At 36.5% G+C, this 11,276-nt stretch overlaps 4 protein-coding genes and 2 long non-coding RNA genes across 10 annotated transcripts; 3 read left to right on the top strand and 3 right to left on the bottom strand.

The window, feature by feature from the left end:
* The first annotated feature begins 6 nt into the window (after window positions 1-6).
* Window positions 7-1,102, top strand: LOC105690925 (E3 ubiquitin-protein ligase RNF170-like). The gene is made up of 3 exons (XM_012409082.3): window positions 7-395; window positions 559-679; window positions 770-1,102. Exons 1-3 carry the CDS (start codon window positions 205-207, stop codon window positions 818-820), a joined length of 363 nt encoding a protein of 120 aa, XP_012264505.2. The 5' UTR covers window positions 7-204; the 3' UTR covers window positions 821-1,102.
* Window positions 1,103-1,896: 794 nt separating this feature from the next.
* LOC125502205 (E3 ubiquitin-protein ligase RHA1B-like) lies at window positions 1,897-2,700 on the top strand. The gene is made up of 3 exons (XM_048660062.1): window positions 1,897-2,066; window positions 2,420-2,552; window positions 2,641-2,700. The coding sequence occupies exons 1-3, from the start codon at window positions 1,897-1,899 to the stop codon at window positions 2,698-2,700; spliced, it is 363 nt and encodes a 120-aa protein (XP_048516019.1).
* Window positions 2,701-3,183: 483 nt separating this feature from the next.
* Window positions 3,184-4,456, bottom strand: LOC125502283. The gene is made up of 2 exons (XR_007280180.1): window positions 4,326-4,456; window positions 3,184-4,185 (listed from the first exon to the last, which is right to left on the bottom strand). It is a non-coding gene; the product is annotated as an uncharacterized LOC125502283 (long non-coding RNA).
* Window positions 4,457-4,503: 47 nt separating this feature from the next.
* Window positions 4,504-9,001, top strand: LOC105690934. Of its 2 annotated transcripts, none has more exons than XM_048660419.1 (4): window positions 4,504-5,268; window positions 7,047-7,187; window positions 7,948-8,363; window positions 8,445-9,001. In XM_048660419.1, exons 1-4 carry the CDS (start codon window positions 5,178-5,180, stop codon window positions 8,916-8,918), a joined length of 1,122 nt encoding a protein of 373 aa, XP_048516376.1. In that variant the 5' UTR covers window positions 4,504-5,177; the 3' UTR covers window positions 8,919-9,001. The 2 variants fall into 2 exon arrangements, with proteins under 2 accessions (XP_048516376.1, XP_048516377.1); XM_048660420.1 differs by lacking the exon at window positions 4,504-5,268 and adding an exon at window positions 6,394-6,520.
* Window positions 5,395-7,180, bottom strand: LOC125502278. 3 transcript variants are annotated; one of them, XR_007280174.1, is made up of 3 exons: window positions 7,040-7,180; window positions 6,110-6,890; window positions 5,395-6,026 (listed from the first exon to the last, which is right to left on the bottom strand). It is a non-coding gene; the product is annotated as an uncharacterized LOC125502278 (long non-coding RNA). The 3 variants fall into 3 exon arrangements; XR_007280173.1 differs by lacking the exon at window positions 6,110-6,890 and having other exon boundaries at window positions 7,040-7,178; XR_007280175.1 differs by lacking the exon at window positions 7,040-7,180 and having other exon boundaries at window positions 6,452-7,024.
* On the bottom strand, window positions 8,983-11,266 carry LOC105690935 (UPF0687 protein C20orf27 homolog). 2 transcript variants are annotated; one of them, XM_012409096.3, is made up of 4 exons: window positions 11,062-11,266; window positions 10,316-10,433; window positions 10,059-10,196; window positions 8,983-9,945 (listed from the first exon to the last, which is right to left on the bottom strand). In XM_012409096.3, the coding sequence occupies exons 1-4, from the start codon at window positions 11,072-11,074 to the stop codon at window positions 9,723-9,725; spliced, it is 492 nt and encodes a 163-aa protein (XP_012264519.2). In that variant the 5' UTR covers window positions 11,075-11,266; the 3' UTR covers window positions 8,983-9,722. The 2 variants fall into 2 exon arrangements, with proteins under 2 accessions (XP_012264519.2, XP_048516392.1); XM_048660435.1 differs by lacking the exon at window positions 11,062-11,266 and adding an exon at window positions 10,659-11,032.
* Window positions 11,267-11,276: the final 10 nt, after the last annotated feature.

Here is an 11,276-nt window from a genome sequence, read left to right as displayed (position 1 = left end):
AACATCAAGATGAAGCTTGTATTGGCGATTTTGATCGCGTCGTAGTTGGTCGTTGACACGGTGTAAGGATAGGGGTTTACAAACATTTGCTCGTAGCGTATTGCTGATGGCCTGCGGCTAGTATTCGCTATCAGCATTGCTATCAGTAAATATACGATGTTCATTTTATAATTATTACTTACTTCGACGGTAATTTAAAAAGAGATGTCAGCGTTTGGGGGATCTGGAGCAATCGCTTTGGTCGCAGGGGTTGTCATTGCTGTTGGTGTTATAATCTATCAACAAATCCGTGCTAATTCAAGTAATTCTCATGACTATTCATACCAGGAGCGATCAGGACGTATCGAGCAATCTACCAGATCAGATCAACCACGAGCACCACCAGGAGACACAAGGTAACAACAACGAATTCAGACTTGGTAACAAATAAAATCCAGCATCTTGTGAAATCCCATAAAAGAGTTATTGGTCTATTCACTTGATGGAAATTAAACTTAGTATGCAGAGAATATTTGTTAAGTAATGTGGACAAATTGTTTTTCATGAACTGTGAATCAGAAGAACTCGTAATACCAATTGCCCCATCTGCATGGCACCCATGCGTAATGCTATAATTCAGTTACCGGACTGTGGACATATTTTTCATGACGAGTGCTTTAGTATCTGGAGACATGCCGTGGTAAGTAATTTAAATGAAAACTGTCACGTATTTATTTGACAAACTACTGATTTAAATTGTAGTTATAATTCTATGAATTCGAATCAACAGGTAATGATGAATCCTCATGCCATACTCTGTCCAACCTGCAGTCAAGCATAAGGTCGCAAACACTGAATAGACCATTACAAAACCGAAGACTTTATTCAGTATGAATATAGTAAATAACGAGTGATGTACGGATTATTTACGCAATAATCGATAGAAATCTCTTTTTGACAAAAATATTGTTTGCTTATGTATATGATGTATCACTAGTTTAAATAGTACTAGTACTAATTATTCATTTTTTTTATTAGTACTAGTACTAATACCTGGCAAATACATTGTGATAGCATTAATCATTTTTCCCTATAAATATATATATATATGGGGTATTCCATACCAAATCGACCACTTTTGAACCCTACCCCTTCAGATTTTGCTGACAGTTTTCCATACTTTTCTACCCTTTGAAAAACATTTTTGAGAATTTTAAAACATTTTTTTGTCCAACCTCAAAAAAGTTTAGAATTGTAAAAAAAATGGCGTTTTTATTTTCAAATAGCCATAACTTTTTTATAAATTGACTTTTGTATAAGTAATGTTATGAGACGCCAATAAAAAGCCACTGCTCAAGCCCTGTCTTAAAATAGAAATCAAAAGATGGGACGAGCCTTATGCAGATAGCAAACTCTAACAATAAATAGAAATTTCGGGTAATCCCAATCAACGAAGACATAGCGTGAGTAAAGAATTCTGGTCTCTGCAACGTCATCTGTTTCATCCAATAAAGTACACATTTGGGGTTTTTTTCAAACATATGGCCGGGAAAACCTGCGTGTAATTTAGTCTCTATCATGCAGAGAGCACCACAGACATGTGTTGACAATCGAAAACGTGAACGTAGACAGCTGCTGAACTGGTGGATACGAAAATAGTCACTTTAAACAACAGGCGGATCGACGCAGGGAGGACCGGGGAGTTGGACGGACGTCGACCAACTCCGATCAGTTGTACCTTGTGTTGCTCCGACAGTTCATTTAAATAATTTATTGCTTTTGTGTATCAATTGTACCAATTTTTTGAAGTAATGTCAATCGACCGTAGGTCTGTACGGCCTTTGAAAGAGATAGTAAACTTTGTGTAAGGGGGTAGATTAATTTATTATCGTAGCTTATCGAATGCAAAGAGCAAAGATGGCGTATCCTGGTATAATTTTCGCTGCAGCAATCGCGGTCGGTCTCGCTCTCTGGTATTTTTTAGCTGACCCTTCGCACACAGAACCTCCTCACGAGTCCAGGGCTCCGCCTTCGAGAGAATCATCGCCGCCAACAAATAATTCCTGGGAACAATCCACCAATACAAGGTGAGAACTTCACAATAATAGTCTTAAAAAATAGCGTTTTACACATGTAAACATGCCATCCAAATCTCTTTCTTCTACAGTTATCAGAATTTCGGGCTTTTCTCATACTTTACGTCAACGAACTGTCATTGTCTGTGTTTCAATTGTTTACACATAATTTAATTTATTGAACTACTCCTAGGATGGTTGTAGGTATTTGAAGAAATTACCACCTCATGTAGTGCATCTAGTTTAATAAACTACAAAATTTCTAAGGAGCAAATGAAACAATCCAAGAGTGTTGATCTGTAATGAGTGATTTTTCAACACCTGGAATAATAGAGGATTAATCATAATACCGATTCTCTCAAAAGGCGGCGATTTCGGAGGATCGACAATGAAGGCAAAGACGATTGCCCCATCTGTACAGATCCCATGGATCAAGCAGCCACATCGTTGTCATGTGGACACATGTTCCACACATTGTGCATACAAAAGTGGCGGAAGGTAAATTTGTCTACAAAAATATGTAATTAATTCCTTAAAAAATTGATGCTGCTGATGATCAAAATTACAAAGCAAAACTCTATTACAGATACAGACCGCAAACCATATTGGAGGAAATACCTGCCCAATTTGTCGCAGTCTTATCTGAGATCTTGAATTCAAACTTGCTGAGCTATAAATTGATTTATAGGGTCAAATTTGAGAACTGAATGTAATCTGGGCAGTTCCATTCATCATTGACTATTGATTGATTGGATGTTTTTCGAAGCAAAGCCCTTTGATGGCAATAATTGTTGAGGAAAAGGAAGAAAGCAAAAATTTTGTACCATTTATTTAATCAAAGACACTTAACGATCTTGTAATCGAACATAGCTGAAATATTTACACAGCTATGCTATAAGCAATTACAATATACATATTCCATGGGACATGACCCTTGCTACGATTATACTTGAAGATTGAACAAGAATAATTTATATGTATTCATATACAGGGTGACTGTTATAGTCACCACCGCAATTATCTCCGAAACGGTAGATGATATCAAAAAATGTTTCAGACAAAAGTTGTCGGATACAAATTGGATGAGTTCTTTGGTTTTCGGGGCCACGTGATCCGAGTTACCGGTGCGGTGACTCTATTCCCGGTGGTTTTGAAACGCTTAGTAATGTTCAAAAAATAATCAAAATAAATGCTCGAACACTTCAGTGTCTGCCAAATCCGCAAAATAGGGAATTCCGTAAAAAAAACCAAAGTTGGGCCTCACATGTGTACTCAAACACTGCTATGCTCATTTTTCAACATTTTAAACTTAACAAATTAAAACCGATTTTCTGATATCATCGCAGTAGTCACTCTAAAAAACTCACCCTGTATACATAAAAATCTTTGAAGCGATATGATAAACCACCAATATGTTACACAAATATCCATGTGATCTTCGATATAGAACGTAGCCAATAAATTATTGATTTGATTTCATAGACGAAACAATACTTAGGAGTCAGTGATATTGTTAACATAATTACTAGAAAATCTTAATATAACTTGCGCTTACTTTTATTGAGACTGAAGCCCCGTGCAGCGAATTCACGTCGCTTTTGATGTAAATTTGTTCGACTTTTATCGTTATTTACTTTCGATACTCTGGTTGTAAGTGCGGGAGATGCACATCTATTTCCAAATTTTACAGGGTTTTTATTTTTAATCAAAGTCGATCGAGCCAATAATTCGCGTAGCGCAAACCGATGTAGAAAAATTTATACGTTAGAATAAGTGCCCTTACTAACATTTAACATCGTTTAATATTGTTAATTGTAACAATAATTTCCAGAATGATCAACGAATGCAAAAATGAAAATAAAAAGAATTAAGCATTAACTACGGATTTCGTGGTCTCAAAGAAACCTCACTTGACGTAATTATTGAACCCATTGTCATTTTAGCAACCCAATGACAGTGGCTTACATATTTTACGTAAGAATGTCACTTTCTTTTCTATGGTCCTTGAGCGGCAGTTTTAACATCTAAAAATGCAAACTTTCCCTCGCTTACTCGCTAGAAATTAATTAGGCTTCTCTTTGCAGCAGTTTGAATGGGTTGCCCATCGTTACTTTTCGAACATATTTGTATCCTAAGGGCATAAATTTGATTTGATTTAGGATTACAGCGATTTTGAAATCTACGTGCGTAAAGCGTCCAGTGGAAAAGTATGCATCCGAACGAATTAGCAGGCATTTGTATGAATGAAAAATACAGCTTCATTGAAATTACCGTGTTTTGTATCACATCACAATTTCACTGACATCTTATCACGCGGGTAACATCCACTATATCACAGCCATATAAGTAGCTTTCATTTTTTCCGACAAAATAAATCAGCGTCCGATGTGCCTCGACGATTTAAATTTCTCCCAGTCTCCAGGAACACTAACGTAATTCTTCGCGGAAGTAATTCTTTGTCTATCAACCTTCTCCTCGCCATACACTTGTACCTATTCTTAAATATCTGTCTCAACTCAACCGCATTACCTCAACTTCTCGAATAATGTACGTGCATGTAGGTATCGTTCCATCGGCACACTACACGCAGACTCAGCCGCGGATGGCCTTTCGTTCGTCATTCTACATACCCACATATAACAAGAAAATTTTGCAGGACTAGACAAAGTGGCGACTGGCATCTGGTAGCTGACCCTAATCTAACAAGATTCAATGCGGCAACGTCAGTCACCTCGAGGACTTCTTCGCGGTGACCACGAATACGGGTGCTGAAATTTATTGGTGACCATGAAAAATTGATCGGTGTTGTCAATATATTCTGTTCAATTTCACTGCATAACTATGCAAAGTAATTTGTCAATCACGATCCCATTAACGCGTACGTAAATGCAGTATTCAAATTTCGAGTATGCCTACGGTGCAACAAGGTGGTTGATAAGACTTGCGAAAAGTGCTCGTAATTTACGTTTCCACCTGACAATTACCTCGGTAAAGAATATAAACGAAACGTCTGCACGAAGTATGAACATATTAAAAAGTATGGATAGTGGCTCCTGATTTTAACGTGAACTGCACTTTATAATCTCTTAAATATCTTTCACAAAATGATCGAATCGATGAAATATGTTACGATGCGTGCTTATTGTAATCTTACTAATATCACTTCATGGATCATCAACGATGAAATTGAAGTCATCAACAATCGATAAACGAGGTAAAAGCATAAAACTATGATCAAATATCTGAAATACATATGTATGTACATATATTTTATATATAAAATGTGAGTTTCTGAAATCACAGTATCACAAGTTAAAATGTAAATAAATCGACCACATACTTTCCAGTTTCCGAGAAACCTATAATTTACGAGACTATATTATCATAGATACAATAATCAGATACAATTTGATGTAATCGTCGTAATCATAATATGAGCCTAATATACTTTCACTCAATTATTTCTTTTCCACCATTAGTTTTCTTTCCCTTTTTTCTTACCATATACAATATATGATTTTCTATACTTCACAGATGTTTAAGATTATAACGAAAATACAACAGGTACTCCAATAGCTATGTGCAGATATTTGTATGCAGATCCTTGTGTCATAACACATATCGGTCTGCGGATTAAATAATCGGTTGAGAACACCTGAGTTAACGGTCAGGCATTTTTATCAACTTGTCCGTGTGTCAGTATACTAATCCACATGCAGCTTTACTCGACACTTTAACGTTACTTCGCTAATGAAGAGATCATTTACCTTCAAGGAAATGCTGTACCTTCCATTGTCAGCTCGCGATATTGTAAGTCCTGTACGCGTCGCGTGCATCACCTTACCCGGTGAAAGGTATTTTAACTGAAAAATGACACCGTGTAGCTTAAATTTCAGAAAGCATCCTTACTTCGTTACATTCGTTTTGTTATTTCTTTGTTAAATCATTTTAACATTCTGTGGAAGTCGATATCTAAAACAAAACAAAAAAAATGCCAATGGCCAGATGAAAGAAGTGAGTGGCATCGATTCAATCTGGAATTTTCAAACATTTACCTCTTTCATTTTAATATATTTCTTGCCAATATTTTTACAACTACGACCCAAATAAAATAGTTCACAGTAAAACTATTTCTTACATTTACAATACACACAAAATTTCAATTGTACTAGAAGCAACAGTAGTATATGCAATTTGCACCGTTCATGATCGCAGGACCGCGCGACTTTATTCTAATATTTGGTTCATGAATGCCGAATTTTTTTAACCCATGACGTGATCAGAACTAATTGATCTGTAACAGTACTCGAGTGATCGTTAAAAGTCATTTTAAAGTAGCTCTGGTGGGGTCTTTGATTGTAATGCCACCGATGTAGGTATAAATTGTAAAAAATTACCTTTTCCTGCTCACAATCAGATACTATGATGAATAGTTCCGTCGATACATTCGCAATGAAGAATGTGGGGTGAGTAAAAACACATGAGTAATATTGTATATGGTATCTGTATAAGTTAAAAATTGATCTAATTGTAAGCGGGTATAATTGCAGGGGAATGCAGTATACTATACATACACTTGCCCATGCTCGAATATATTTCAATGTGATTACGAATATGTATAATTATTTTATTAGTTTTTCTTTCACGAGGAAGGTCTGGATTAAGGTTACAACAAAAGTAGTTCGTCCGAACGAAAAATATTATAGACGTGGGGGGTCAAGTTACTCGCGAACGGTTCTGCAGGTACGCGTTCTACTTAACGGGCGCAGAGGTCACACAGATGAGTTTTGCGATTGCGTGTGTTGTCAAAGTCATTCAATAAGGCATATACGCTGCCTAGGAAAGAATGAAAATATTAACCCAGCTAATTTGTAGCCAAATTGATTTTCCTACCGCATAACATATTTTCTTATTTTCTTTTCTGTTAGAATTGTTTCAGTTAGAATTGTCAGATAGAATTATCAGTTAGAATTGTTTCTATTCACCTTCCAGTCAGACGTTTGATTCGATCTTGGGCACCTTTGGTTTGGCTGGCACCTGACGAACAGTTCTTGCCCATCGGAGTTCCGGAGTTCCTACAAAATGTGCAAACAGCTAAGGACGGTGATTACCTCAGCACTCGCCTTGAAGTGGGTAATTATGTGATACGTGCATGGCTTATATACATGAATTTCGATAGCAAGTATCGTATACATATGTGTATGATTACGATAATTGGGTGAAAAAATGTTTGCTTTCTATTACGTACGTACATACGTTGTACATAGGTATAATAGACTGGTCGTTAGAAATTAAATTTTTGGTGAAAAAATACGAGGGATTTTTTTCTCTCTCAACAACAAGTACAGACGGTGTAGGATGATCGAAGATCATTTCTCGATAAAATGTTTGAGTAATACCTCATGAAATATGCAGATTTAAGGAAAAGGACATCGAAACAAATTCGTGTAAAATTCTCTACAAAAGAGGTCCATGATTTTAGAATTTACCTTATTCAAGTTACGAATTGTCTATATTTTGGAAAAAATGTTCTTTTTAACATTTGTAATCCTCAAAATGCTCAGTAGATAAGATCTACGAAAGGTTTTTTTTTAATATCTTCATAAATACACATTTTCTATTAAAAAAATGAATATGACCCTATCGATATAGACTTTAATTTTCTACAGTGTCATTTTTCCCCTAAATCTCATCTACGATTTCATTGAAAAATGAACTTCGATCGTCCTGTAGCACGTGATCTTAAAAAAAAAAAAAAAAAAAAAACGCCTCGTATTTTTTCACCAAGAACAAGCTTTTTATGCAGCGTTTGCGAAATACTTACCCAATTGCGAATGTATAAACTTACTTCGTTTTGATATTAACATGTAATTCGTATTATCGATTACCGTAGAGAAGCTCCTACAAAACAAGTCCTCGTTCCTTTATGGGAGGAAACCTTGGATGGATATCGTTCCAGTTTATGCGCTTGTTGAAAACTGTGCACTAATGGACATAGAGAACAAGAAAAGGAAGTTGAATCAGACGGATCAGGATGATGAGAACGAAATCGATTTTGCCTTAAAGGTCAAAGAATATCGTGAACTTGAGGAAAGCCTCATCTACAACGAAACAAGAATACAATTGCCTCATTTCCATGTTACTTATTGGATGTTTTATCCATTCAACGAAGGTAAGACTATCTGCGTCCTCGATCTTGGCTATCTCGGCTCCTGGCCGATACCCTTGGTTGGAGGGAAATGTTTTGGAGAGTTCAAGGAATATGGGAGTCACGTCGGAGACTGGGAGCACGTGAGCCTCTTTTTTAAGGTCAGCATATAGTCCTTATTCAACAGAACATTAGGTATCTCTTCTTGTTAATCGAGGGCCGCATTTTCATTCAACACATAGGGCAATGATTACCCCCTGGCGATGTACGTTTCCGCGCATGACGCGGGTGCCTTTTACCGATTCGATGACGTTAACAAGACATTCGTTTACGAAGGTCAAGAAACTCGAAAGGGGATATTCCAAAAACCAATATTTCCAGTACGTGTCTACACGACAGGAAGTACCCACCCTGTTCTTTTTAGTGCTAAAGGATCTCATGGACTCTGGACGACCCCAGGAAAACACAATTTTGTTCGTTTACCAAGATTATACGACGAGAGCGGTTTTGGCTTCCCTTGGCCGACGTGGAGAAGAGTAGAGATTCTTCCGCGAAATAAACAGAACGCTTTACCGGCGTGGATGAATTTCAAAGGAAGATGGGGAAATCCAAAGGCCAATTGTCATCCCTTGGCAAAACTAGGAATTAACTTTTGTCAATTCGTTGACGGGCCCACGGGAATCCCTCTGAAGAAATTTAACTTTCATTGCCAATGACCCTCTTTTCACTGGCGAAATTATTTTAAGAAAATATTTGATCTAAAGTTCAAACCATTCTGAGTGTCTTGATATACGAATGAATAGTTTATTGAATCTGTGTATTGTAAATTTACAGGTATAATATACGTATGTATAACATAGTAATCAGGATTCCTCCTTGCTTTTAAAGCTATTATTACGTTAACAACAATAGGCAAGCACCAAATTTGCGACTTTAAATGAATTGTATACTAGGTATAGTACGTTATATAATAGTATATTAGAAAGAGACAATCATGAGTTAGAAAATAGTAGTAAAATACGTATTCAATACTATTAACTGGTGTATAATTTACATGCACAGCTCTGCGTGATATGCATTGAATAATTAGAAAAAACAGCGAGTGGCATTCGATATATCTATCTATAAATTTTTGTAATCATGTGTTATTCGTTAACGTATCATTCGGGATGATTATAGATTAAGGCGCAGATGGTACAAATTCTTCACTGTTCCATGTAGATACATCAAAATCAATCGGCAATTCCTATAGGCCAAATCTATAGTATATCCTTTACAGGACCGTCTATTTAACATCAATGCTCTGAAGAGAGCTCGTTGGGGCTGAAAAAAAGTTTCCTCAAAATTCATGGAGTTTTAACGAAATATACTTCGCTTTCGAAGTCGGATCATCAATCGTCGTTCTCCTTGTTCTCTTTTCTCTTCACACGTGCAATATGTAACGATCCTGATTTGATGAGCTCAATTTGCAGGCTCCTATCTCTAACCAAAACGATTTCAAAAAGTGTATCGTCATAATTTCAGTCCTGGGAATTGAACCCGGTCCAATCAGAAGCTTCATCATCATCATCCCCTTCAATAGCGATACTTCGTATACCATTTCGTAGCAAGGGAGTGCCTTTGCCTTTACCGAGAACTCTTGAATTCAAGAGTATTTTCAGAGGATTTCCAGACTTGCAACACATGACTTGAATTTCTTCCTTCAAAAGCTTCTCTTTGTAGGCCAATAGCTCCACTTTTAACCTATTGAATTCAAATTTTAGTGTTCATTGCAGTTACAACTACAAACTGACAGTCATAGTGGTCACTGGACTTGTAATAATGATGAAAGTGTTCTGCAAAATTGTTATTCACACCTGAGACCGTCTTTGTCATGTCCAAGTTCAATAACACGGCAATTTGAATTCAGGTTCTCGACAACTACTGCTGGTATCAAAGTCTTTCCCTCCTCATGTATGCAAAGATTCCATGGGACTGAAAACTCTACATGGTATCTGTATTAAGAAATAAATAAAATTGGTAATGAGATAAAAGAACAAAGACTCCTGGATATAATTATGGATAAATGTAATTTCCATTACAGCCCAATAGACAAATGACTATGTTATTCTACCTATGATGAACCTGTAAGAAACCAAGATGCACATCTAGATGACCGTGTCTTTGAGGATGAATCATGATGTTGTTATCTTTACCGACGCCACTACCACCGCCAAAATGTACGTGATGTTCTGAAATGACAAACCGAAGTATCATGAACAGATCATTAATTATGCCATTTGATAAAAGAGGAAGATTTTATGGACTTGGATATGGAACATTCAGCAATTTATCGCTAGTTTGAATAATACATTTGACAAATCATAATAAAATCATCAGATATGTGAATTGTAGTCCATTATGGAATAGCTGACAGAGAACATTAATTGAGTAAGATGCATAAAAATTTTGGCTACCTGATGAATTCTTATAAAATTCCATATCCCTAAAAAGTAGCTTTGAAAATCCATTTTTTTTTTTATGATTCTAAATGACTGGGTGACAAAATGCAATAAACTAACACCATCTGACACTTTCTTGCTACTAGGTCAGATGAGATAAAACGATTTAAATTAAAAAAAAAAGTCGATCCAGCGATAATAGGAGATAAGTGTTCATAACTTTATCATGGATACAACAAGAAACTTCGGCTAGATCGAGTATTGTATGGAGCACCTGCAAGCCCTCCACATTCCCAGCCATGATATATGTATATTGAATTTGCCGCACTATCATTGAGTATCTTGTGATATTGTCGGAAAGTGCGGGTCACGACATTATCGTACAGTGTATATTAACATCAAAAATGATAATACTCACCTTTTTCTCCCATTTTGCGGATGCCTTGTTGAAATATCAGCTAGACGGGAGCCCGAACCTTTTTAAATAAAAGTGAAACAGTAGCAGCATACTCAACAGTTCAATGTTGAGTAGAACGTACGCTCGCAAAATGTAGTAATTGGTAATAACGAAGAACCCGTAGAATGCAGATTTCCCAGAACTTGCCCTTATGAACTTGGAGCTTGGAGCGCAGG

The sequence above is a fragment of the Athalia rosae genome, chromosome 1, assembly GCF_917208135.1.
Source record: "Athalia rosae chromosome 1, iyAthRosa1.1, whole genome shotgun sequence".
NCBI classification, from domain to species: Eukaryota; Metazoa; Arthropoda; class Insecta; order Hymenoptera; family Athaliidae; genus Athalia; species Athalia rosae.
Note: the sequence above shows the minus strand (reverse complement) of the source record. Positions and strands in the feature narration are given on the sequence as shown.